Source organism: Calypte anna, chromosome 2 (assembly GCF_003957555.1).
Source record: "Calypte anna isolate BGI_N300 chromosome 2, bCalAnn1_v1.p, whole genome shotgun sequence".
In the NCBI taxonomy this organism is placed as follows: Eukaryota; Metazoa; Chordata; class Aves; order Apodiformes; family Trochilidae; genus Calypte; species Calypte anna.
The window spans coordinates 113,585,346-113,611,826 of record NC_044245.1 but is presented as its reverse complement, the minus strand read 5'-3'; the positions used below and the strand labels follow the sequence as shown (position 1 = coordinate 113,611,826).

General features: G+C 37.2%; 1 protein-coding gene across 2 annotated transcripts in view; it reads left to right on the top strand.

Annotated features, from left to right (window-relative positions):
* The window catches only part of NSMAF (neutral sphingomyelinase activation associated factor), a 38,615-nt gene that overhangs the window by 4,117 nt on the left and 8,017 nt on the right, over positions 1-26,481 (top strand). The window contains exons 2-22 of one of the 2 annotated variants that reach the window (XM_030445967.1): positions 7,214-7,303; positions 7,403-7,481; positions 7,581-7,648; positions 7,735-7,771; positions 10,306-10,356; positions 13,854-13,925; positions 14,303-14,350; positions 14,477-14,529; positions 15,046-15,175; positions 16,143-16,214; positions 17,053-17,161; positions 18,255-18,431; positions 19,390-19,469; positions 20,899-20,989; positions 21,084-21,147; positions 21,282-21,333; positions 22,264-22,384; positions 22,675-22,806; positions 23,230-23,272; positions 23,713-23,876; positions 25,255-25,363. In XM_030445967.1, coding sequence (XP_030301827.1) covers positions 7,214-7,303; positions 7,403-7,481; positions 7,581-7,648; positions 7,735-7,771; positions 10,306-10,356; positions 13,854-13,925; positions 14,303-14,350; positions 14,477-14,529; positions 15,046-15,175; positions 16,143-16,214; positions 17,053-17,161; positions 18,255-18,431; positions 19,390-19,469; positions 20,899-20,989; positions 21,084-21,147; positions 21,282-21,333; positions 22,264-22,384; positions 22,675-22,806; positions 23,230-23,272; positions 23,713-23,876; positions 25,255-25,363 — 1,842 coding nt within the window. The remainder of the gene's footprint in view (positions 1-7,213; positions 7,304-7,402; positions 7,482-7,580; positions 7,649-7,734; positions 7,772-10,305; positions 10,357-13,853; positions 13,926-14,302; positions 14,351-14,476; positions 14,530-15,045; positions 15,176-16,142; positions 16,215-17,052; positions 17,162-18,254; positions 18,432-19,389; positions 19,470-20,898; positions 20,990-21,083; positions 21,148-21,281; positions 21,334-22,263; positions 22,385-22,674; positions 22,807-23,229; positions 23,273-23,712; positions 23,877-25,254; positions 25,364-26,481) is intronic. The other variant, XM_030445968.1, reaches the window with a different exon arrangement.

Below are 26,481 nucleotides of genomic sequence, written 5' to 3'. Positions count from 1 at the left end.
GATTCACTTCTCTGCTGTAAACTCTGAACAATGCTAGGAAAATTTGAGTGCTATTTGGGTTCCCAAACCTTGTATGTAGAGGATGACATCATATGAGGTGAAGTTTTGTGAGTGTTTTCCTGCTACCTAGAGTGGTGCCTGGTTTTCCAATGGGTCTTGGGTGCGTTCTTGACTTGTATTCCTCAGTCCTTTCCTGAGTGGCAATTAAATGGGAACTTTATGAAAAAGACAGAAATAGGACACTTTCTACTTCATATTTAGAAAAGAGCAATGAGAGTTATTCACTGCTGTGCTCATTTACCAGCCTTACCTGTGGTTTTCTTAGCTTCTGTGGTTTTCTTAGCTTTCTGTTGCTGTACATTAAGTACTGTTTTTCTTGGGAAGATGTCTGCTTTTTTTTTTGGCTTGTTTGTTTCTTGAAGCTGCTTCTCAAACCTGTACTGGTTCCCTTCACAAGAAAATACCTTCCACATCACTTCCCTATGAATTTCTCAGATTTTCTTAATATAATTTTTCCAGGACAATATAAGAACAAGAATCTGAAAAAAGCCTTCAAGCAAATTTATATTAGCACGGTTTGATTTACCTCTCACTTTAAGTCTAGGTGCTAACTTTTTGAGCTCCAACAGCTCTGTCGTACACTGTTACAAGATTAATTCTTTACTCTAGCAGGTTCTGTGCACTTCTAACTTTGAGTGTGAACTGGAGATGTTCCAACACAGAAGCCTTTAGAGCCCTCATTAAAGTTTTCTGGGGGATGGGCATGACCACTTTATAGTGATTATCCACAGCTTCTCCCTTGTCCCCCCAACATACTCTCCCAGGTGGACTGACACAGCTGTGGCTGAAAACATTGCCTTCTGTTTCAAACTGGCAGAAGTCCTTGTGCTTTTTAAAGTAACTCTTTTCTTTTTTCCAGCTGTGAGTTGTTATAGTAGAGCCCCCTTAGCTTTTATATTCTTCTCCACACCCCTTCCCAGCTTCAACTGCTATGATTTCAGATACAGTGTGCATTAAACCTGAAGTGTAACAGTGTTAAGTGTCCTTGCAGCCACCCCAAAGCTCAAGGCAGTGGTGCTTCCAATAGTGGCAGTGATGCTACTAATGCAGTCATCCTGGAAAGGGAAGCTGACTCTCAGCTTCTCTGATAGCAGAGTTGCTGTGCAGGCTTGCTGCCCTCTGAGGGGAAAGCTCTCATTCTTGGCTACCTTGTTCTTGCCCCTGACTTCACATTTTTCTGTCTCTGGTAGTTCTTGTTCCCTTCCATGGACTGATACAAGTTACTAAACTTGTGCAGAACTGTCCTGAGGAAATTTCACAGCTGAACTAAGCTTGTATTCTGATCTGTCTGCTAATGTGATAGCTTCTTCTGTTGGAAGTGGATTGTGTCCACAATTGCAGAGTAATTTCTGAGGCATGTTTGAGTTGGTAGGCTCAGCTGGAATGGTGAAGCTGCTGAAGATTTCTTTTTTTTTTTCTGAAGCTCCAATTTTCAAATTATCACATGTGTTAAGCAAATACAATCTCAGAAGTTTTCTGAAATTTTGTTTGCTATCGGATAGACTTTGAAGATAAATATACTGGTAAAAAGCTGTATTATATGGTACTGAACATCTTTCAGACTCTTTCCACTTACAAGAGCATTCATGGGGTTTGAACTTTATTTGAAAATCTTGTCTTATTTGGCTTTGTCATTTCCAAAATAGTATATGGCTTTTTTAAAAAGTGTCTACTATGTCAAGTTCAGTATATAAAAACAAATGCAAATGATCCTTAAAGACATGACTGTGGTTTTCTGACCTCATCAGTCTGTTGTGAGACATTGAATAGCATGGTGGCCACAGAATTTGTAAACATAAATCTGTGACATCTGCCTTTGTTAGGGCAGCAGCATAAAAATACCCTGTAACACACTGTAAAGTGTGAGTTTTATTTCTTAATTTCAAAGGATTTTATATCATCAGATATTTGAGTTCTTTCCAACAGAAGATACAGCATTACTTTTTCTAATTAGATTTTAAAGAAATACTAATTAAATCATTTATGCTTAAAAAGTTTCAAGTAATAACTGGGTTATACATTTTGAAAATGAATTAAATAAGCTACAAGCTGCTGCTAAGAAAAATATCTCAAACTTGATCCTTTTGTGTTTGCCTGGGGTTTTTTAATTATTCAATTATTACTTTATAATAAAGTAAAAGGTCTGGAAGCAGCAAGAGCATATACAAGATCCTTTTCCTTTTTTATTAAGGAACAGGAGTCCTTGCACTAGAACCAGAGCTGTTTGTTCAGATGTTAATTCTTGCTGATAATTTGAAAAGACCAAAAAAATTACTTTTTTTTCATTTTAGGTATGATAGTGTCATACATTTCCCAGTTGATACTTACAGGATGGAAGATATTTTTTGGTATTGTTAAAGGTTTTTTTTGGGGGTGGGAACCAATTGCATTATTGAAATTGTCTAATCCTTCTCACTGGAACCTCAGCTTGGATGACTAATTGTTGAGGTTGTGTCTTATGGTCAGACTTGAAGGTAAGGGAGGGTAGGCTGGGATCAGGCTTGCTTGGCATTGGCTTTGGGATCCACCTGTTCTTTAGGGGTAAGTCATAGGCTTGCAGTGTGTGCTGCTCTTTACTCAGCATGGGGAACCCTACAGCTGCTCACTGGCCTGAGACCAAAATATGGGTCTCTACTGTTACAGGTTCAGTCAGTTTTTTGCACAAGGTATCATACATGCCCTTCCTACTGGATGGTTCCTCTAGGTTTGGAGTTTTTGGTGTTGTTTGGTTTGTTTTGTGGTTTTATTTTGTTTTTTCTGTCATGCGCAGAAGAATTAATTATTTTTAGATCTATACCAAGCATAGAATACGAATAGTATACAAATTCCTGTCATAGGACTGTGCAGCAGTTGATATTATATACATTTTCTATGTCTATCAGCTGGATATCATATGTGTCTTTGGAATACCTTCTTTAGTTCTTTGGAAGACAGCCTAAACTCCAGCAGCTTAGTTGCATACTGAAGATCCCCATTGCTTTACTTGTCTGGCTATTGTGATTGGCTTCTTATTTTTTCAGAGCTTTGCAACACTGCCTTCTGATGCAACATAGCAAAAACCAATCTGTTCCCTTGCTCCTGGTAAACCTGAAGTATCATCCTGTGTAGTAATGGTTCTCAAGAGGAACCCTGTTGATAAAACAGCTATCAGTGGCTCTACTTAGATGAGTGGAAGAAGTCTGTTCTGTAAAAATAAAAAGCTCTGACTGTACTCCAGTAGTATCTGGTGATATTGACTTAACTTTTCCTTTTTTGACAACTCGATGAATCATTTACACAGACCAACAAAATTGAAGTATGCTGTCAGGACTTGCATGAGCTGAGAAATTCCAACATGTGCTTCATAATGTGCTTCATAATCTCCAAGGTCTTTAACTGGTCTAAATTTTTCAGCCCAACACAACCAGTGATTGAGATGTTAATTTGAGAACTTTGTTTCTGCAAATGGTATTGTAACTAGAGCTTGGAAATTTATGTGTAGAAAGAAGATGAAGAGGGATTATTGTAATGAGTGATCAAAAGGTTGAGAGAAAAAGCAATGCACAAACTCCACAGATCTGGAACACAGTAGCAGTATCATGAAAAAGAGTGAAACATGGGCTTAATCTGTGTATGCAAGCAGTGGACTTCAGGAAAAAGGACATCAACACTTGTTAGCTTATGATGTTCTTTTGTCCTAGTGGAAAAGCAGACAGTGACGTTGTGTGGTTTGAAGGATATGGTATGGCCAAGAAAGGTGGAATTTTGAAAAGGTACACTGTCTTGTGACAGAATCTTTGGATTCTTGAGAAGATTTAGTGCTTGAGAAGATTGGAGGTGGACCATTGTATTTATGGAGATTTGGTATCTGTCTCTGCCTGCAGAAGTGACTCGTTGCAGCCTGAAAATACAGGAAAGCATTATTAGAGTAAATGTGACTTGCAAGTAATAGAGTAGCAATAAGCACAGAAATGCTTGGAAGAGGCTGCAGAACCAGGTGGAGAGAACCAGGTTCTGTGGAGAGTGTGGAAGTTCAGATAGAATGTGGAAAATGCACCTGGCCTATGTGGTGTACAATGATTGGAGAAAAATGCTGTGACAGCTGCCAGCAGTATAACCCATTGTCAAGACATCACAGCTGACATCAGAAAGTGAGTGTGCCAAAGCAGTGTAGGAGGTGGCTTGTGTTCAGCAAGTTCTCCAGCAGTGCTCTCCCTGTAAAGCTGGGTAGTCTAGGAAGATGAGTTGATGCCTGTGGTGTTGAGTTTAATGATACAACAGTCTCTAAGGGGTGGTTATACTGAGAAATTTGAAAAAGAACTTTTGGCTTACGTAAGCATGATGGAATTACTGTGAATAACAGAGCTAATGTTTTGATGTAAAAACATAGTTTATCTTGAATGTATGCAGTTACCAAAGACTTGAAAGTACATTAATTACCAGTGCTGTCAACAAGTGCATTTGGAAAGAGTATAAAAACATGAGGAGTTTGTTGAAAGACTAGATGGAAACAAAGGAAGGAGGTCAAGAATGAAGAATTTCAGAAATTAGTTTCATCAGCCAGGTGGTACCAGTTTTCTTGGAAGAAAAACTGTGAGGCCACAAACATCATCACTGTGAAGCTGATTGTTCTCTATGTCAATAGTGTCCATTCCCTGTTTTTTTTTCTGAACAAACCTGGGTATTTGTTATGAACTTTTGTAATTTAAATATTTAGTCTTTTGGATAATAAGCTGAATAGACATGCTTATATGCACTAGAAAGAAAAAAATTATGATGGTGAATTGCTCTTTATATATCCAAAGACAGCTTTATTTAAAAGCTTCAATCAAAATGTGATAGTACTTACTAGATGAGAGTTTGCGAATTCTCAGAAATTTTAAGTATGTTCCAGATGATTTCAATTGGATGATGTGTTGAAAAATGGAATTTAATGGTAACTGTGTGGAAGCTGCTATGGTTTCATATTCTTCTTTCCCCTTAACTTGTAGACTCTTCTTAGTGAAGCTTTTTTTCCTTAAAATATAGAACTATGTGCTCTATTTTCAGCTTCCTGAAAGTCGATGATCAAACGAATTATGAAAATAATGATTTAGTGCTTTTGAAGGCACCATGGCCTCAGAAACTTGGAAATTCAGTTTACACCTGTTGCTAGAACACAGTATCATGAGTAGTAGTAGGTTTGAAGAACAGACTTCTATGAGAAACATGAGGCAAGTGAAGTCTTCTGAGAAAGAACATCTAAAGACAAAGCCCCTAAAAGTCCACTGAAACTATAGAGATATTAAAGAGCTGTGTAATAACAACTGGAGTAGAGGCCAAGGATACGTTGAGATTTGTGTTGAATTTTCTTCAGGAGTGTTGTATGGCCTATGCAGTTCTTAGTCATGTGTTTTTCTAGCATTTTAATATCAGTTATTTCTTAATGGCATCTTAAAAAAACTGTTTTCAATGAAGGAGAGATAAAGAGTATATTGTTTGGAAAAAGAAACAGAGCATTAGGACAAAGTGTCTTGAACACAGCAGCTTTGAATATATGGCCCTACTGTTATTTCCAGTTACAGTAAACCTTTATTGTTATGGTCTGTTTAATATATAACACAGGCATGGCACAAACCTTACCTGAATAAGATGTATTTTCCAATATTGCTGCTTTTTGTATTGTGAAATATGCTTTCTTAACAAGCAGGCTATTCAATACATTCAGTTCATTTTGTGAACTCTTGACATGTTTAGTGCTCTTTGAATGCTGCTCTGGGGACACGAGGTCTGTTAGCATTGTCCTGGGCATTTCTCATGGAGCACATCACGAACGCATTGCAAAAAGCTCCAAGCATGGATGTGAATATACACTCTTAAGTATTTCAGCAGATGGGGCAGTGCCATGTACAAACAAGCTGTTGAAGTGATGTGCTTCTGCTTCTACTGCTGTCATTCCCCACAGCTGAAGCACATAGGTGACAGAGGTGTGTGTTTACCCTGTTAGTAAAGATTTAATCATGTGAAACAGTTTTTAAGGTTAAATTGTTAGAAAACAGTTTCTTATTTAATTTAGCCTATTTGCATTTACCTCCTACCACCACTGGTATTACTATGATCCTGCAATTAAATCACAGAATGACAGAATCAGCCAGGTTGGAAAGGACCTCTGAGATCATCAAGTCCAACCCTTGATCCACTTCTGTTGTAATTACCAGCCCATGGCACTGAGTGCCATATCCGGTCTCTTCTTAAAAACCCCCAGGGACAGAGAATCCACCACCTCCCTGGTCAGCCCATTCCAATGCCTGCTCACCCTCTCTGTAAAGAATTTCTTCCTAATATCTGACCTCAACCTCCCCTGGCAGAGCTTAAGTCCATGCCCTCTTGTCTTACTGAGAGCTGCCTGGGAGAAGAGACCAACCCCCCCTGGCTGCCCCATCCCTTCAGGGAGTTGTAGAGAGTGATGAGGTCTCCTCTGAGCCTTCTCTTCTCCAGACTAAACACTAAATACTGCTCTAAATACTTTAGAAGACTACAGATTTTTTTTACTATTTATTTTCTTTTGCTGAGATCTATTCTCTATTTGCTGAGATCCACTATGTCTAGTGGATTAGTCTGCAAACAGGCTTCCTGTGGGGTTGAACAGGCACTGGTGCTGGTAAGAGAAAGTGCAAAAATATAGTTGGAGAGGAAGGTAAAGCTTCCTCAGAGGGTATACATCAAGTGGCTCAGCTGTGTTATAAAACCCTGGCTGTGTTTTCACTTAACACTTTGGACCAATGTAATTTGGCTTTACTTCAAAAAGATCTAATCTCCTCCTATCCAAGCAATTGGTTCCTGCCTCTCTTTTTGTGTCATTGCGTATTTTGACAGACATACACACTGATCAGGGCTAAAGTAGTGGTTACTGGATGGGAAAGCCTGGCTATGTTAGGATAGTTCCTACCAGAGACATGTGAACAAAATCAAATAGCTAACCTTATATATGTTGGAGGAGCATCAATTGATCTTTTTCATGGGTACATAAATTTTCCATATGGGTTTGTTCTTTTTAAAAGTTAATTTAGATTCTCAGAGTGTGAGGCATGATACAGAAATCAAGGAAGACTTCCCAAGGATTTGATATGTTTTATTAAGAATATTAATTTTATGGTGTTTTGTTTTTTAATTAAAAATTTTTATTTATTTGTAGGTTTTCACTGCTGCTTCTTAACCTGGAAGAATATTACTTCGAGCAGCACACAGCTAATCATATTATAAATAATGGTTGCAGAGATGAAAGGTACAAATATTTTTCATACATTTATTTACTGGAGTCATTCTAGTCTCGTGTATCTTTAACACATACAAAACTACTTTCTTTTTTTATTTTTCCTTTTAGAAAATTCAGAGGGTCTCTTAAAATCTGTTCAAAGTCAATAATTTTTGAACCTGATGACAATATACAACCCATTATCAAGGTAAGTAGTATAACCTTACAATTTCTTTGGTAACTTAAGATGCTCTTTTAAAAACTTTTAAAAAGGAGTATGAGTATGTATGCTTATGATTTCCTGCAGATACCACTGAGAGACTGCATTAGTATAAAAGCCCCAGAAGATCATGAAACAAATAATCCTTTCACACGGTATGTGGATTTGAGTTGCTTTAAGTATGTATTTAACTCTTATTAAAGCTAAAACACCCATCTCTTATATCTTCTTTACATTTTAGGGATACATCTGGGAGGATTTCTGTTGTATGTAATCAGGTAAGACCTGCATATAATAGACTCTTGATGTATAAATGGGAGAGTTTACATTCTTTAACAGTGTCTTGGAGCTGGACTGGAGACAAAACTAATTAATGTTGAAATCTTAGCATTAATGTGGAGCTGTTGATGCTGGGAATTTCAAGTTGTTAATGACTTCATTAAATCATTAATTTGATAAAGAAGTTTTTACACTATTCATTTTATAATGGAGCTTAGGGCAATTTTAGAATTGAATGAATAAGGAGAATAGACTGAAATTAAATGGGTTATTAATCATTGTCCTGGTCTTGCTATATTGCTTTCTCCTACTTCCTGCAGCCTGTAGTGGTAACAGCAAAGACATTTTGATCCTTGCAGTTCATATTTGTGAAAACATAGGGCTGTGCTGTAAGTCCACCTAATTCTCAGTAGCTGTCCTGAAATATTGGGTTCAAGTTTCAATCATGAGTTGTAGTTAACTTGGATATGTTCATACTTAATGTTAAACAAGGTAGTATACTTCAGCCTTTGATACATTGCAGGTGTTCCAAAACTGTAAAATTTTCAAAAAAAAATGTTCATTTTTATTTCAGGAAAGGATAGAGATGAGGTTGGAAATACGCTGTTAAGCATTCTGTTCTCTTTGTAAAATCTTTCTTTAACAATATCTAAAATCTATAGCCTTGCTTTATTAAGTACTGTTGCAGTCAGAAATTAATTTAAGAATTTAATAGTGCCTATGCTGGATAAGTTTCTGGACTGTGTTAAAGTAATTAGTATATTTAATTTCATCTTGAAACTGCTTCTGTTTCTGAAACTGAGGAGTATTGTTCATGTTGGCAGTTTGTATATTGAATGTTTTTTTAACAAGGTATTCCAGTTGTTCCATGTTAGATCATTAGTATATGTTCTGAAGAACAAAAAATTTATAAAAACATCTCACAGGAAGAAAGAATTAACTTTTGAACCAGCAGATGTGGTTAGCACCCCCACTCCCCATGCCGCCCATGTGTAGTTTACCAGTCTTAAGAAAACCCTCAAACTTTCTTAATCTATAGCTGGTTAAGAAGCTTTGCTGTATATAACAGGCATCTTGGAAACAAACAGCTGTAAAATACAGCAAAATGAAGTAATAATGGAGATTATAATAAGTTATCCTGAGATAAAATAGGGAGAAAACCCTTAAAAAAGAGAAAATTAGTACAGTGTGCTAAAGTTTTTGCTCTGCCTCCATCTTTTTTTTTTTTTTTTTCTACTTTTTAATGTAATTTGTGGCTCTCAGAAAAATGTTTAATTATCGTGTAGAAGAGTGATCTGAGTGTAAAGCAGGTGTCTCTGACTCTTATTCTCCTTTGGCCTGAGACAGGTCTGTACAAGCTGATGTCAGCTGCGAGGCACTAATTGCCATTAGTTTTCAGGGCAGGAGTTAGAGGCATGCTGAGCTGGGAAACTGCTAAGCATACCCCTCGCTTGCTTCTGGCTGGCAGGTGCTGTGAGTGGTTGTGTGGTGAAAGTGAGCTCTGTTGTCACCCAGTGGGAAGGAGGAAGGCTTCTGGCTGGAGAATGGTACAACATCTGTTCCTGCAAGTTTAGTGTTTGCTCTTGGTTTTGAGGCGGCTGCCACAAGTGCTTTGGAGTGTTACAGCCACAGATGTGCTTTCCATGGGAAGCAAATGGAAGCACTGGGAAGGGCCCTTTGATCAGCCAGTTCTCTGGAGCCACAGAGTAGAAGACAGCTGGTGGTGCCTTCCAGGGTGTTTTGTGCAAGTCAGAACCAATCCACTAAAGCCTGAGATTTAGTAAGTTTGAGCCTTCCCTACAAACAAAGCAAAACCACAACATACTTCTGGCTTATTGTCTTTCAGACAGAAAAGAGTAAGGTCATACCTACAACTACAAACCAGTGTGCTAGCAGTCAGTTCCTTCTACAGACTGTAAGAATGTTCTGAAGGAGGAGAGTCATTTCATATGGGTTTTGGGGAAGGAAGATCCTCTCAGATGTACAAATAACATTACAGAACAAAATCATTCAAAACAAAAATGTTGGATAAGAGAGGAGATGTGGTGTTCATAGCAGCTGGAACAGGAATCGGAATGTTTGCAGTGGAAGAAGGGGCTCGTTTGAGAAGGTTTATACAGTAGTTTGTATTGTGAATTGCCCCTGTGGGGTAATTCTTATCAGGATAGAACCCTGAGGGCATGAGCCACCAGAAGAGAAGAGGGGGAGTATATTTCCGTTTAGTGGGATTAGACTGATGGCTGTGTGCATTTGCTTTAATCTTGGAACTTGCTGAAGGTCATATGATTAGAATAAAACCCCACTAACAAACTACATAAGTAAGTAAGCCTCTGAACTAAATTGGACACTTGGCCCTCTTGCAGTTAGCTCCTATAAAAGGTCATTGTTTTTCTGCAGCTTATCTGGGGTAGCTAAAGCAGGATATTGCAACTCAGTGTTTTGCTTGCTTAAACTGTGTTCTTAGTCTTCATCCATACTTCTGATTTATTTAATTATATTTTAAGGACTGAAATGGCGACATTTGTTCTTTCAGGTTTTTCTCATTAAAGAAAGAAACATTATTGCACCCTATAAAACAGTAAGAGTAAGTATATATTTTTGTGCTGCTCTTAGCAAACTAATGTTTTGCAAGGATTTAGGTTCTCGTTTCTGAAAGAGTAAGATAATTATAGTTTGAGGAATATGACAATAAAACTTAAAAAAAAAAGTTATTGTGCATATTGATAAAACAAGTGTCTGAATTCTTCCATAATGTTTCTGATGTCCCTGGGAAGCCATACTGCAGACTCGATGCTTACTGTTTGCCCTGACATGCAGCTCTGTGGGTTCTCTCTAGAGTCAGACCTGTCAGCTGGCTGCTAGTATCCAGTGGACTCTGCACCCTGGCTAAACAGCTTCTCCTCAGATCTGCTCACTCCTGAAATGAGATTGCTAATTTATATTTCCTAGCTGAGTGTTTCACAGCAAAGAAATGGTGGATGTGGCTGCTCATAGCAGAAATTGGAACCTACTTTTGTTTCCTTTCTTCTGATGGGGTGGCTCTGATTTTGAGCTTGGAGGCTTCAAGACATAGAAGTAAGAGGTTTTCACCTGGAATGTGAGATGAGTTGAGGCACAAACAAAACTGAAATTCAGAGTCATTAAAAGCCATATATGCCCAAGATCTGAAGCAAACAGACTTATTTTTCTCAACACATTTGTTCAAGTAAGAAATTTCAAGCATTGTAGAATCATCAAGGTTGGAAAAGACCTCTTAAGATCATAGAGTCCAACTGTCCACCCTACAACCCCCAACCACTAACAATCCACTGTAGCTCTTTATCTACCTTACACCTCCAGGGATGGTGCCCCCACCACCACCCTGGGCAACCTGTTCCAATGCCTCACCACTCTTTCTGTGAAGTTTTTCCTAATATCTAACCTGAACCTACCCTGGTGGAGCGTTACCCCATATCCTCTTGTCCTGTCACTGGTCACCAGAGAGAAGAGGCCAGCATCTGTCTCACTACCACCTCCCTTAAGGTAGCTGTAGAGAACAATGCGGTCTCCCCTCAGCCTCCTCTTCTCCACACTGAACATAGAATCATAGAATCATAGAATTGGCTGGATTGGAAGGGACCTCAGAGTCCAACCAGAGTCCAATCGAGTCCAACCCTTGAACCACCCGTTGTGGTTGCTAGACCATGGCACTGAGTGCCACATCCAGTCTCTTTTTAAATATCTCCAGGGACGGAGAATTCACTACTTCCCTGGGCAGCCCATTCCAATGCCTGATCACCCTCTCAGTAAAGAAATTCTTTCTAATATCCAACCTAAACTTCCCCTGGCACAACTTAAGACCGTGCCCTCTTGTCTTGTTGAAAGTTGTCTGGGAAAAGAGACCAACCCCCACCTGGCTACCCCCTCCTTTCAGGTAGTTGTAGAGAGCAATGAGGTCTCCCCTGAGCCTCCTCCTCAGGCTCTCCTCATAAGCCCTGTTCTCCAGACCCCTAATCAGTTTGGTTGCCCTTCTCTGCACCCTCTCCAGCACCTCAATGTCCTTCTTATACTGCAGTGCCCAGAACTGCACGCAGTGCTCAACCTGAAGCCTCAGTAAGGCAGAGTACAGGGGCAGGATCACCTCCCTGGTCCTGCAGGACACAGTATTTCTCAGGCACTCCAGGATGGTGTTTGCCTTCTTGGCCACCTGGGCACACTGCTGGCTCACCTTTATCCAGCTGCCGATCAACACCCCCAGGTCCCTCTCTGCTGGGCAGCTCTCCAGTCACTCCTCCCCAAGCCTGTAGTGCTGCTGGGGGCTGTTGTGGTCAAAGTGCAGGACCTGACATTTGGCTGTAATGATGGAGCCTATAAATTTGTGCTACTGTAATGAACAGCAAAGAGGCAAGAGATGATCTCTGTTCTCTCAACAGCTGCTCTGGGTTGTTTATGCAACTAAATCTGTCTTTAAACTATGATTTTTCAATTTTTGTTGTTTGTTTGCTTTATGTCATTCATTCTTCATTAGTTGAACCTGTTTTGCCTTCTAGTCTTTGTTTCCCTTTCTAGTCCTCTCTGATTTACATCCATGTGCAAGATTTATTAAGTGTCATACAAATATATTACTACATTGCCAGCACAGTGAAAAAGAAAAGAATCCAAAGGGCTGTTTGGAAGACTTTTCACTTTATTTTCTCCTAAGTCAAGATTCATTCATACCTAAAACATTGCTGACAGTTAAACATTACGATCCACTTCACAAAAGTGTAGCTATGTTTCTGCTATATTAAAACAAGAAATATAGTTTGACTTCAATCGTTGCCAGTTCCAGATGCTTCACTGATGCAGGAATCTGGTTGCACATTTTATCTTTCGTGTCTTGCATCGATTGTTTCAGATCAGTTACAAAATATTGAGCTGTTGCCTTTACAAAAGAGAGCTACTCAGAGAACTGCTCACAGCTTTTTACACTGTTGGCTGTAAGCAATCCTTGCAGATTATCCACCAGGATTCCTAAGAGGCAGGTTTTCCCTTTTGAAGGAAAATGATGCTCTGGGTGAAATGTTACAAGGCTTTTATCAAAAATGCTACTGAATATCTTGTGTCCATTTACTCCAGCTCCCTTTGCTTCCTGAAGTATGCTTTCCCTGTGGATTGCTGTTAGTTCAGCTCAGATACATAATATTGAAGGTCATCTAGTTTCCCATGTCTTCTTCCCTTCCATTCTAAATTAATCCAATTGTATCCAGTGATCAGTGTCATCTTGTAGTCTTTTTGATCACATTTTATTTTGGCTTGTTTTGGGGTTTGTTTTTTTGGTTTTTGGTTGGTTTTTTTTTTTTTAAAGTCTAGCCTGACAAATTACAAAACCCTACAGGAATGTGTTAAACCAGTTTTATATTGCATTCAGAGGACATAAAGGAATCCCACCACCTTTGCTAAATATGAGTTATGTGTAAGAACTGGTACTAGTTGATCCATTCACATGCTTTTAATAAACTTAAGTGAAAACCAGAAACAGATACTATGAAGTAACATTTAAGAAAGCTGGGAAAGCTTTGATGAGGGGAAAAAATGAGTATGCCACATATGCTAGGTGATGTGCTAGAGAGGATTTTAAAAATGAATAGTTAAAATGGGTTATGATTGGATTTGGGATCTTTTCAGCTGAAAACTTTGTAGAGGAGAATGGTAACTTTTATAGCCTAAAGATTTGATGGGCTGGTATCTTTTGTCAAAAAGATACACAGTAGTTGCTTAAATGTAACATGTCATTTATTAGTTCTACACGTACATGTTCTTACCTAATGCTAAAGAAGAAAGAGAAGATACAAGTTCTGCTCTTACTGATGTTTACATTATGTTATTCTGTTAACTTCAAAGCTATTATGTTGCATGGTATTAAATAGCAGACCAAATACTTCACAAAGAGCTTACCACAGGGAAGATATATTTGTAAGGGAAAAAAAAAAATCATGTTTAAGATGTGTCTTATGCTGCATGCTTTGACCACGTTTCTGGATATTTTGATTTTAGATGTTTTGGTTTTTGCCCTGAGCTTTATTTTAAGCTTCTCTGTAGTAAATTCACATGTGGTTTTAGGGTACAACAGAATACGTATTCCAATTGGATGTTCCTGGGAAACTAGGAGATGTTGTGCAAACTCTACATCAGGTATGTGGTTATTTAGTATCTTTACACAATTCATCATAATTTTTTATATTTAATGGAGAGCTTTCATTAAATATTTACTCTCAAAATGAAATTCTTGAAGTATTTATTTTTAAAATATAGCACTTGAACACAACAGCTAGTTCTGACATCTGTTTTAAGCTACCCTTATTGGCTTTTATCATGTCGGGTCGTAGTATATAGACAAAGTAATAACATGACAGTAGCAATGAACAAACATGTCCTACATTAAAAAGAAAAAATAATAGCTCTTTTAGTATTCTGTCACCGAGAATGCTAAAGCCCTCCCAGTTTCTATTGAATTCTGAGCTGCATGGGAGATTTCTGTGCTACTTCACTTAAAGCTCACTGTTCTTTAGCTTTACAGGGCGTCTTGTCTAGATAAAATGGGAGATCAAGCTGCCATGGTAATTATCTGATTATTTCTGACACCAGAGTTTAATAATGAAATTCTGATATTACTATTTAATAATGAAGTTCAAATTGCACTTGAATCATAGACTATATTAACTTTTTTTCTTCCCCCATGTTAGATAACTGCTATATTGCAGTCACGCTTGGCGAGAACTTCATTTGATAAAAACAGGTATCTTTCTAATCAGTTTCTACTGGGAAATTATTTTCAGCTTGTTGGTTGTTTAGTCAGCTGCATCAGTACTTAGTAGGTGCTTTCTGGGGCAGCATAAGCTCTGTAATTTGGAGAGTTATCTTAGCTGTATTCTGAATCACCCAAAATGAAGCATGGCAAATTCTGTGTTGAGAAGATGAACATGTTACTTTTTTGTCTTGCTCCAAACTGTTTTGTTAGTTCGTGAATTTGTTGCAAAATTAAGGTCTGTATAGAAAAATTAACTGCTTACTGCTCAGACTGGTGCAGAACATAGCAGGTTTCCTTTCTAGACTGTCTGTTAAACTGAAGGTCTCAACAAAGAACTTTCTTCATGTCTAAAAGAGGCTAAAATGAGGTCCCATGTCTCAAATGAAGTCCCAGTTCTGATGTCCCAAGATTGCAAGCTAGCCTAAAAACATTTTTAAAGAATTCAAGGGTAGCTCTACCTAAGAAAGAGCTGGAGGTAAACTTACTCCCTTTCTTCACTTGTAGATTTCAAAGCATTTCTGAAACGCTGCATATGGAATGTAAAGCAGAAATGGTGACACCACTGGTGACTAATCCAGGGCATGTGTGTGTTACTGATGCTAACTTGTACTTCCAACCTCTTAATGGATACCCTGTAAGTGCCTCGTAGATGGTCTTGTGTAAGATGTGAGCACACTGCCCCTCTAATGGACGGGTTTCATTTTCTGTGTAACTTCTCTTCAGTGTACATGTAGCAGCACATCTCCAAGACTCCATTTTCAGTTACAATCCAAAGCTCAGTTTTCCTTTGATCCGTGCTGCTCCATGGCATTCGGTGCATCTCTGCTTCTGAGCCTTTATTCTGCGCTAACTGGCTTTGATGATGACCTCCTGCTGCCAAAGCACAAAGTGTTATTTGCTCATCCTCTATTAATGTTTAAAGATCTATTTCTTGTAACATTTAACTTAAATTAAGAAATTTATCTTACTCTGTGATGCTGTTCCAACCTAAGTGAGAGCTTTAGGTACTTTTAGTTTACATTGAAAGATCTTAAACAGGTGTTCTGTTAAACCGATCATTTCTTTCTCTAGAGGAAAACTGTGTGCATGCCACTGACTGCAATTTCTGTGACAAAGTTCTAAAGCAGCGACAGTCTCAGAAGGTTACTAGTGTGCTCAAAGTATGTCCTGACAACGAAAATGTTTCACGGCTGAGCGTGCAAAATGCCATTCGGTTTCTGTCCACCGGGTGGCACCATTGACAAGCAGTTTGCCGAGCATCCCAATGGATTCCTTGGTTTTAATATGGGTTCTTCTGTTCTGACCCTCTCTTGCATGATTGCTACAACTGGCGGCAGACTCGGGTGATAATATACTATTCTTTATTATATTCTTGAACTGCTTTCCTGGTCAGAAAAAAAAATGACAGCAAAGACAAGCTGCTTCTTTTTTAACACAACTGCATATCACCACCGATAAAATGACATGGATGGGTATTGTTTTCATATTATTAGTATGCCTAATCAAGAGAAACTTCAGATTGACCAGGGAAGTTAATGGAGAAGAATATATACCTTATAAAATATCTCCATCTTTTCTTTGCCTTCCCTCACTCCCCACAGAAACCAGTAGTACAAATAACGCTGCAAAACGTGCGCCGCATCTATAAAAGAAGACATGGGTTAATGCCACTGGTAAGATCAAATAGAGTTTTTTTGATGTCTTGCTATATATATTGTTTCTTAAAATGACTGGCTGAATCTGCATACATCATTGGGTAAAAAACTACATGGTTTTGAAAGCTCTGGATTAAGTAGTAAACAGCACTCGAAAGATCCTTTCTCTTTTTAAAGTGTTTTAGTTCCCGGTGTTGGCAAAAAGATGAAAATGTGAAGAGTGAACCCTGTCAAGGATGAAAAATTTCTTTCATAAACACAGTGTAGGGGAAGGGAGAAGGGAGTACCTCCAGGGAGCAATTCATTCTGTTTATTTCAAACACCTATCTTGGGACAGAATGAATTGCTTTTTCACAGTGTATTTTCTCTCTGGATTGATTCATGGAGGGAGCTTGATCACTGTTTCAAATTAAGACCAGTGTGGAGTGATGAGGCCTGGCATGACTGAGGGATGACAAGAGTGCTGCAGTGGAACCTCAGTTGCATGTTTTCAGTGTTTACACTGACATTTCAGTCTTGAGCAAAATTTCTGCCTCAAAACACATTTAAGCTAAGTGGATGTTTAGCTCTTTGCTTCACTCCATTCACTTAACACAAAAAATTGTATTACCTGTGCTTAACCAATTAAGACAGAGCCAATCTGTGGACAGTTACAAAGCCATTTGCTCATTTGGGTGTAAACTGAATGCTTTTGTGATTGGAAATGGGAAAAATATTAGACTTTGTGGGAAAAACTGTTGCCTAGTTTAGAGTCCTAAGTTTTAGATATTAGTAACAAGAATATTCTGATAAAAATAGTATTATAGCTAGTCAGTAATTGCTGTCATTTATGTTTTCCTTTCCTTTCACTTCAAAGGGACTTGAAGTATTTTGCACAGAAAATGATCTATGTTCTGACATCTACTTGAAATTCTACAACTATCAAGACAGAGATGAGCTCTATTTCCTTATTGCAACATATATAGGTTTGCACTCTTTATTTATTCATTTGGTCTGTAGTATCTTGTGAGGTGAAATTTGTCTGGGTTTTGTTCTCTAGATTTATGGGAAGAATGGGAAGAAAAAAAAGAAATACTAATCCTAAAAATTTTTCATAGAAGTTAGTGAAGTTCAGAAGGAATGTTGCAAACTTACATATATTCTGGTTTTATGCTTGAAAAGCAAAGGGTGAAAGCTGAGATAGAACTAATTTCACCTTAATGATGCTTTTGATGTGCAACTGAATATGCATATGTTAAAAAGAAAAAAGAAGGCAATCAAAAATAAGTCTGAAAGCAAACAATTAAAAAGACAAACAACAAACCAAGAAAAAACTAAATGTGAAACACTTCATCTTTGAAGCAAGGGGAAAATCAGATCCACTCAGCTAAAGGTAACAAAGAAGCCTCTTTAGTTTCATTCTAGGATAGAAGGGCAGAATTAAATCAGGGTCATTCTGGAGCATAACTTTGTGTTATAGCACATAAGCATCATACCTTTGTGTTATAGCTGTTAAGCAGAGGGTAGCGCAGTTAAATGTCTTGAGCCTTTGCCTCGTGTTTCAAACAGAAGCTTCAGGTACTCAATTCTGACTTTTTTGAGTAGTGGTGAAGTTTTATTTTCCTCTCATCACTCCGTTTCAGTGGTTCTGAAACTGAATCCTATTTACATATATATGGGACTTCTTTCTACTAGTCTTTGTTAGTCAGTATCCTTAGTTGTCCACCAGGAAAATATATTTTTTTTTTCTTAACTCTACCAGAACTGCTTCTAGAAATTTGAAATCATAGACTCTGCCTGATTTCCAAGTGAGCTGTTCATGGTCTGCAAAAAGTTTTCTACACCTCCATAAATGTTCAAGTTATTTCCTATCCATGTTTCTGTGTTTCTGTGTTTGCTGTCAGGACTCTTTCTACATGTTTGTTTGTTTTTTGGTTTTTTTAATGCAATTTAGGCCTGTTTGAACACATCTTTTAAAAATGTATAAAGTATGATACCTTCCATAATATTAATCACAGTATAATTTGGAGGAAGTGGAACACCAAACCTTAACATTCTTAATGTTTTCTTTTATTTTAGAAAACCATATAACAGAACACACAGCTGAAAGTTATATGTTGCAATGGCAGCGAGGACATATAACAAATTACCAGTATCTTCTTCATCTCAACAATCTGGCTGATAGAAGCTGCAATGATCTCTCCCAGTATCCTGTATTTCCCTGGATCATAGCAGACTACTCTAGTTCAGTATTGGGTATGTGTATACAAAAAGATATGTTAATGCATCATGTCCAACCTGAAATGTTACAAGGGAAGGTTTTTACCCTGCATAAAGTTCATGGTACATCAAAATGCACATGGTATTAATGATATGGGATGTTTTTTCGTGCACTTACCCCTCCTCTGGACATAAGTGGACAAAATACCTCACCTTTTTCTGGTAAATAACTCACTCTTCACATATTGATTAGGTACCAATTATCTGCCTGGTCATTTGGAAAATGAGCAGTACAGTGCTGAGCATTCAGAGACTTTCTGTGAAAGTTAGGTCCATTGAAATGTGTAGAATCCAGGTGTTCTTTTCCAATTTTTAGCATTGCAACTTGAACAGAAGAGGCTAACGAGGCTTGTGCTTATATTTTATTAAGGGTCTTAATGCAGTTTGTGTTGAAAGTTTGTCCTTTTGAGGATTGTGGAGTGGAGTAGGGGAGTCTTACAGTGAAATTTAGTTCTTTCTACGAGCAGAACAAGGAGTGGAGTAGGGGAGTCTTACAGTGTTCATCAGCCAATGATGAACACTGAGTCCCACTGAAATGTCTCCATCTGACTTTTTGGTGGGACTTAACTGTAGCCTGACAGAATAATTAATGAATAGAAAGAAGACAATACCAACTGCTTTTGTGCTTCAGGTAGCAGGACCTGTATTGACTAGGTGATGTTAGTTACAAAAGCTGTCACATATGTGTGACTACTACTGGCTCTCAAGCAAGAGGTATGGCATTATGTCTGCTTGGAAGGAGGAAGACAAGTAGCCATTAAGACTTCAGTGGTTTGCAGTTGGGCAGCAGAGAAAAATCCTGGAGGGGTTCTGTGGTGGTTTTTGTTTGTATTGTTGCTGTATGGGAAGTTTTTTCTTTTGTTTTTCACTGCTGATGAGGGTACATTCCTGTCAAGTAGAATGCATATAGTCTAACTATGATTTTTTTTTTTAGATCTGACAAAGCCTGAAACATTCCGTGACCTTAGTAAGCCAATTGGTGCCCTGAATAAGGAAAGGCTGGATAGACTATTGGTATGTATATGTAGACTATTGGTATGCTTTTATGTGCTGCATTTGGGCCTTCTACATATTTGCAATAAAAAGACCTTTGTCAAGCAAGCTTTGTGAATTATGTAGCTATTTAACCATAAACCTTATCAGAAGTAAGCTTACCTACAAACATACCATATTTATTTTCAGCTTGATTTCATCCATATTGCTTTTATCAGTACTAATTTAAAATTATTTGAATCTGTTTTCTCTCTCTTCCTACCATTTCATATGTGTATGCTTTTAAATGTTTTGCTTCACTTTTGAAATAAGATCCTCAAATCCATTTATCTATTCTAACTGTATTTGTATGGCAGGCACTAAGATACTGTAAACACATACAGAAATACAAAACTTCAAGACCAGTGGTTTTAAATGCATAATGTAAAATACATGTATGAACTAAACAAGAAAAATCAGTAGAAAACTTAAGTGTTTCCGTTTCAGAAAAATGCTTGATTTCAGGAATAGCCCTTCAAAGGGAAGAAACATGGACCCATGGAGATGAGAGCACCAACTTGAAATTTCCACGTGCAGATAACTGTGCACAAACTTTTTCCAGTTTTCAAAGTTTGTTTTTCATAAGCAGTCAAGCACATAGTTGGATTAGAAGGTCCTTTCAGGATTAGAAGGTCCTCAATTTTTTGGCTGCTGATGCTTTGTATGAAATCATTGTCTTCTAGAGTAGTTAATTGTTCCAAAATCATGTACAGAACATAACTATATTTAATGTTTTGGAATCTTTATTGGTTCTTAATAAAGCATTAAAAAGAAAAATTAACTCTATTATATTGACAAAAAAGTTAAATATTTTAACATCATAAAGCTTCCTAAGGATGTGGAAGGTAAGAACATGATCAATATTACATTTTCAGTTACAATAAATAAAGTTTTCTTTCTAAGATCTGACTGTTTTCTCAAACAGTCTCATGTACAAGGTTCTGCAGTACAAGTAATTTTATTTACATAATGATAGATTTTAGGGATGAAGCCTAGGAGCTTCAGACAGAAGGGAATCTTTCAGGTTGAATTAAATGAGTATGTTCTTCCATACTCCAGCTTCATACAAAACACAAAAAGGAAGTATTTGTTTGCTGTCTTTTGAAGTTGAGTCACTGCAGTCATGTGTGAAAGTGAGAGAGGAAAAAAAGCTGAAAACTTGGTAATTCTTGATAGTAAATATTAGCAACTCTTTTTCCCTAACTATTTAGTGATCTGATTCAAGCTGTGTAGTTATTACAACTTAGAGTTTGTTGCATTGTTAGAAAAAACAAATAAACAAATAAACAGTTGGGGGTGGTCTCAATCTATGCCTTTTAAAAAAAAAATGAAGTGTGTATGTGTTCAATATTGAAGGAAAACAGGAGTGCTGATTTTAAACAGACATCTCTTTCTTCTTCACATGTTGCAGACACGTTATGAGGAAATGACAGAGCCTAAGTTCATGTATGGGAGCCATTATTCATCTCCGGGTTATGTTTTGTTTTATCTTGTTAGAGTTGGTAAGACAGCTTTTATGTGCTCTCTGAGCAGATGGTTACCTCCAGTGAGGACAAGCTGTGGAACAAGCTGATGATTTCTTTCCTCTCTCCCTAGCTCCAGAATACATGCTCTGTTTGCAGAATGGAAAGTTTGATCATGCTGACAGAATGTTCAACAGGTTTGTTTACACTTCTTTATAACTATGTTGGTTTTGTTTTAAAATATGCATCATTGGGAGTGCAAAGCCTTAAAAATTATTGCGGGGTTGTTTTTTTTTTTTTAACAAATATGTGATTAGTGTGTGTTATCTAGTCTTGCAGAAACCTGGAAAAACTGTTTGGATGGTGCAACAGATTTCAAAGAGGTAAATGGATGGAAAATTATTCAAGTCCTTCTTGGTACCTGTACTAAGCTTTCCTTTCTCAGATGTTTTCTGTTGATTTGAGAGTTTTGGGGTGGGGTGTGTTTGGATGTTTTTTGGTTTGTTGTTTTTGTTTTATTTGGCAAGGTTGGTTTCAAGGCTGTTGGCTGTTTCATTAATCCTTCAAGATTTCTAACTTCATTCTCTGTAACACCATGGTTGTTTGTCTGGCTTCTGGCTTTTAGTGTAGCAGAAGTGTCGTCGTTAATATGTTACTGAAATAAGTGGGAATTGTCAAAGTGGATTAAGGCTGAAAACATGCAATTTTATGTATTGTCTGCTGAAGTCTCATAAGGATTTGGCTGTATTACCACAGTACATCTGGAGAGGTTAAACCACAGTAGTTTTATCTTTGTTTCTTGAGCCTTTATAGCAGTCATAACTTGTAGAATATGTTGAGAATGATTAATTGTCAAAGTAATGGATACTGTTAAATAATGTTTCTTTGATAAAGGAATTTAATATAGTGATACTTCTTTAAAATAAAAAAATCTATAATTAATGGTAAAGGAATTAAGGTTGGTTAGCTATGATGGCCTTTAAAAACTGACTTCTGAAACTTTTGTCATCGTTGTAGTTTTATTCTAGATTTCTGTCTTGACTGATTAAATGAGACCGTAGCTATGCAAATTAGAGTTCTGAAGATGTTCTTAGTATTTAACATTATATGTTAAAAATATTTGTCACTCCAAATTTAGCTCAGAAATTTGCCTCATGAGGAGCCAAGAAGCTTAAAAGTAGTTGGAAAGATAGTGGGAGCAAGCTTCCAGTGCCTCTTTACTGACAAAGAAGAAAGCCTGTAAAAAAATTGCTACCCAACTTTAGGGCTTGACATATGAAGTTTTATAACTTTCAGGTTTTTTTGTCTTCCAGTTGATTCCAGAATTTTATGAAAATGATTCTAGTTTTCTAGTGAACAGTTTGAAGTTGGACTTGGGAAAAAGGCAGGGTGGAAAGATGGTTGAAGATGTAGAACTTCCTCCTTGGGCATCAGGTAATAGTAGTCAAACTACTTGCATTATGAATAATTCAAGATTATCTAGACTCCTGGGACAGTGGTTCTTCTCTTAAAAATGCCCATTGTGTTTTCTTTTGTAGGAACTTTTGCTTTACAACATTAGATAATTAATTGTTGTGTTTCATTTTTACAGTAAATTTGAGACTTGGTGTGGGGTGTTGGGGTCATAGAGTTTTTTTGTTTGCTTGTTTATTTGCTTCTTCATGAAAGAAGAGAGGCAGAGGTATCTTAAAGATATCTTCTTTAATTAACTTTTCTCTTGCTAGGTCCTGATGACTTTCTTCAGAAGAGCCAAGAGGCTTTAGAAAGTCAGTATGTATCAGAACATCTTCATGAATGGATTGACTTAATCTTTGGCTACAAACAGAAAGGAAGTGAAGCAGTTGCAGCTCACAATGGTAAATAACACACTTTACATAAAAATAAATTTAAAAAAAATTAAGTAAAGATGCTTTAGGTAATGGTAAATTACAGAGTATCTGTAAAGCCTGATTATGCAATTGTGATTTTTAGTGTTTGTTATTTTACTGGGGGGTGTCAGGGGTGGGCAGGTATTTAATGAAGCCTAAATAAGTCATCCTTCTGTTATGAAAGGACTGATTTCTTCTGAAGCTTTTGTTGAGTCTCTTAAAAATCCAAAATTTCTTTTAGGTAAGAAACACGGGATTAAAATTCAAGATTTCAAACTCCCTAGCCTGATGAAATAGCTTATTTGCATTAATATAACCAAGTCTAGTAAAAATAGAACATTTTTTATAATGGGTATGAAAGAAATATATCAGACTTTTATGTCAATGTTGTATGAATTATTTTTTTTCCAGTGTTTCACCCATTAACTTATGAAGGAGGAGTAGATTTAAACAGGTAAATAAAGTGAATCAGAATCTTTTGTTAAAACAATTAGCAAAATTTCTCAGTATCTCTTCAGGTTCTCTACTGACTATAAAAGTGCTGTATGTCAATAGTGTGGCTCTTCTATTTGGTAGTCCCAAACATGCAGAGAAACATTAATTTTTTAGCATGCATTAAAAATTGTTGCTTCCATGCTTCTTCCATCTGGCTTTGTGAAATTACTGTTGGTTTTGTTTTGTTTTTAATTGAGTATGCTGTCATTGTACATGAGCAAAAAAATGAAGCTGTCATATGAATGCCTACTACATCTGTAGTAAGTCACTTCTGAAAGAATTTGTCATGACTTATAGTGGTGCAGTAACTACATATGCAGGTCCATGCTTTCAGGGAAGGGGAAGAAAAATAAAGGTACTTGCCTACTTGGCTTACTTAAATATCTTGTTTTTGTAAAGTATTATGGACCCCAATGAAAAAGTAGCTCTGCTGACACAGATCTTGGAGTTTGGACAGACGCCAAAACAGTTGTTTACAATTCCTCATCCCCGAAGGATAATACCCAAGTTGAAAAGCTTGTCTCGGACATCGAGTCACAGTGTTTCCATAACTGAGTCTCCAGGTAAATGTATAACATAAATTTATGATTTTGTGAAATTCTGTATCTTTTTCTCACAGGATCTCATTAAACAACTCTCTTGGACAGTTTTCCTACAAGCCAGCTCAAAATAAACCCATAAACTAACTGTAAAAGGAAAAAGAAACTGGCAAGAGCAGTTTAAAATTTGAAAAAAAAGAGGTGCATTTTTGCCTTCTGTTCTAGTTGTCTCCTCTGGGACTGTTCAGTCTGCTTTTGAAGCTGTGGGATGGCTCTCATCCCTGGCCTTTCATGACACTTCAAAATCAAGCTGATATGACAGCAACTTCAATGGTCATATCTGCAGGCATTCCAAATGATGTAATGATTTGTTCAGTTTCTGAACAGGGATGTCTTTGGGGTGATGGATTAGCTTGGTCTAAATAAACCCTAAGAGCTTGAATTAAGCATCTGAATTTTTTTCCTTTTCTGTGACTTGAATGAAAATCTGTAAGGAAGTTACTTTGTTTTCCCTACATACTGTGGGGACAATGTTGACTGAATAACTTCCTTCAAGAAAAGAGCATGTAATGCCATCTCGGGCTTCTGTTCAAAGTGGAACTTAGATCAGTTTTATGAAAGTAAGATGCTGTGGTCCTCATCATCTCTATAGTGGTCAACTACATGAATCTTCAACCCAGGTATCACATGGATTTTGTTATTTGGTTGTCTTCAGTCCTTTACCTTTTTTGTGGCTTTCATTTTTAAGCAGAGAAATGAAAATGAGGGCTGCTTAGCATGGCAACCTGTGGCATCCAAATGGCAAGAGTGGCTTTGAAAGCTGTGTTGATAATAACTTGCAGCTGACATGTAATTGTGTCGATATGATTGCACTTTTAATCCCTTGACTTTTGCAACAGTACAGTGAAATGAAATAGTGACATTCCTAACAGAATGCAATAGAATAATACTAGCACATGCTATATTGCAGCAGTAGATGCCTTTCCTGGCACTTCTGTATTTGCAAAGCTATGACATCTCAATGGAACATCAAAACATCACTGTAGAAAAGTTTTCAATTTGGTTTTGTTGGGTTTTGTTTGGTTGTTTGGTTGCAGTTTGGTTTGTTGGGGTTTTTTTTTTAACTTTTGAAGCATATCCTATAAACTCTCCAGTTTAAAAGCTCTCGTTTGGGGAGAAAAAGTTGTATTTTTGACTGTGTAAGCCTACACATTCGGGAAAAGATTTGGAAAGAAGGTAGTGATCTTGTCAATCTGCATTAGCCAAAAATTTCTATTCTGGGTTTTTATTGTGATTTCTGTACTTTCATGTTATTTTTTGCAACTTCAGCTACCTAGTTATTTGTAATTTATCTTTTTTTCTATTGTTTGTGATGAAACTTTATTGTGTCATTTTATTGCAGTCTCTCCCAATGAAGAATCATTTGAAGATTTAACAGAAGAAAGTATAACACTTGCTTGGAACAATATTGCCAAACTAAAATTAGAGGAGAAATATAAAATTCACAAAGAGTAGGTACTATTCTTTTATTTTCACAGCCAAAATTGTTCCACTTTGTTGCAGGATAGAGAGGGGTGGGGTGCTTTGTGTCAATCTGAATGATGAATTAGAGTTTAAGTTAAATACTTCTCTTTGTGAGACAGCTTATTGATATGATTTCATAAGATGAATTTGAGTATATGTTAACAATCAAACAAATGTATTTGTCAGATTAAAGGATTTTTTGTTGTTTGTTTCTTTGGTTTATACAGACCTCAAGCCAAATTAATTACCATTTTAGTACCTGAAGCAGATATTGATTACCTTTTTCTAAAGCTGTGGTAGCAGCAGCCAGGTAAAGACTTCCCCCACAAGACCTAACAATTTTGTCATTCCATTTGATTTTTAAAAGTTAAGCCACTGAAGTTCAGCTGCTGTACATCTTACACTGCTGCTGTGTGAGCAGTATGCCAAGTCTCCAGTTACAGGTACTGAACTACTAGGTACTCTAGGTACTGAACTCCTGTTCTTATGGAATCCTAGGGAGCCATGAGTCAGCAGGGGTACTTCAGGTGAACTTGGAAAATGCCTAATAATGGACAACAGCAACTCTATTTTAAAGAACAGTATTTGTTCTTTGGCACAATCCCTTGTCCTAGTGGATGGACTGATAGGAGGATGTCTTACTACCTTAAGTACAACTACTTCCTTGGTAACTATAACCCAATCTAAAAAGGAAACATTCTCTTGTCCAGAAAATAAATTAATATTTATAGTGAGAAAGGGTCTCTGTTGCCAGATTGTTAGGGTTAGGGAAATCCCCATTCTGAAAACAGACTTGAGTTTCAGGTTCTTTTTCCTTTTTCTTTTTTCCTGAAGACTACAGGGAGAAAAATAGAAGCAGGTCTGTATAACTGAATTTTGGCTGTGCAGAATGTTCTGTGATTCCAAACAACTAACTCCCTGACATAAACTGTGTCTAAATTTCTAGACTGTAGTGATTTTGCCAGTGTCAAATCTGAGGAGAAAAATGTGCAAGTTCTGATTCCTGACACTTGAGGTATTCACTATCTGCTTATAGGCAGGTTCCTGACCTTTTGTAGCTAATTCCAAATTGGAAAGATTGAATGTGAAACTCTCACATGTCAAT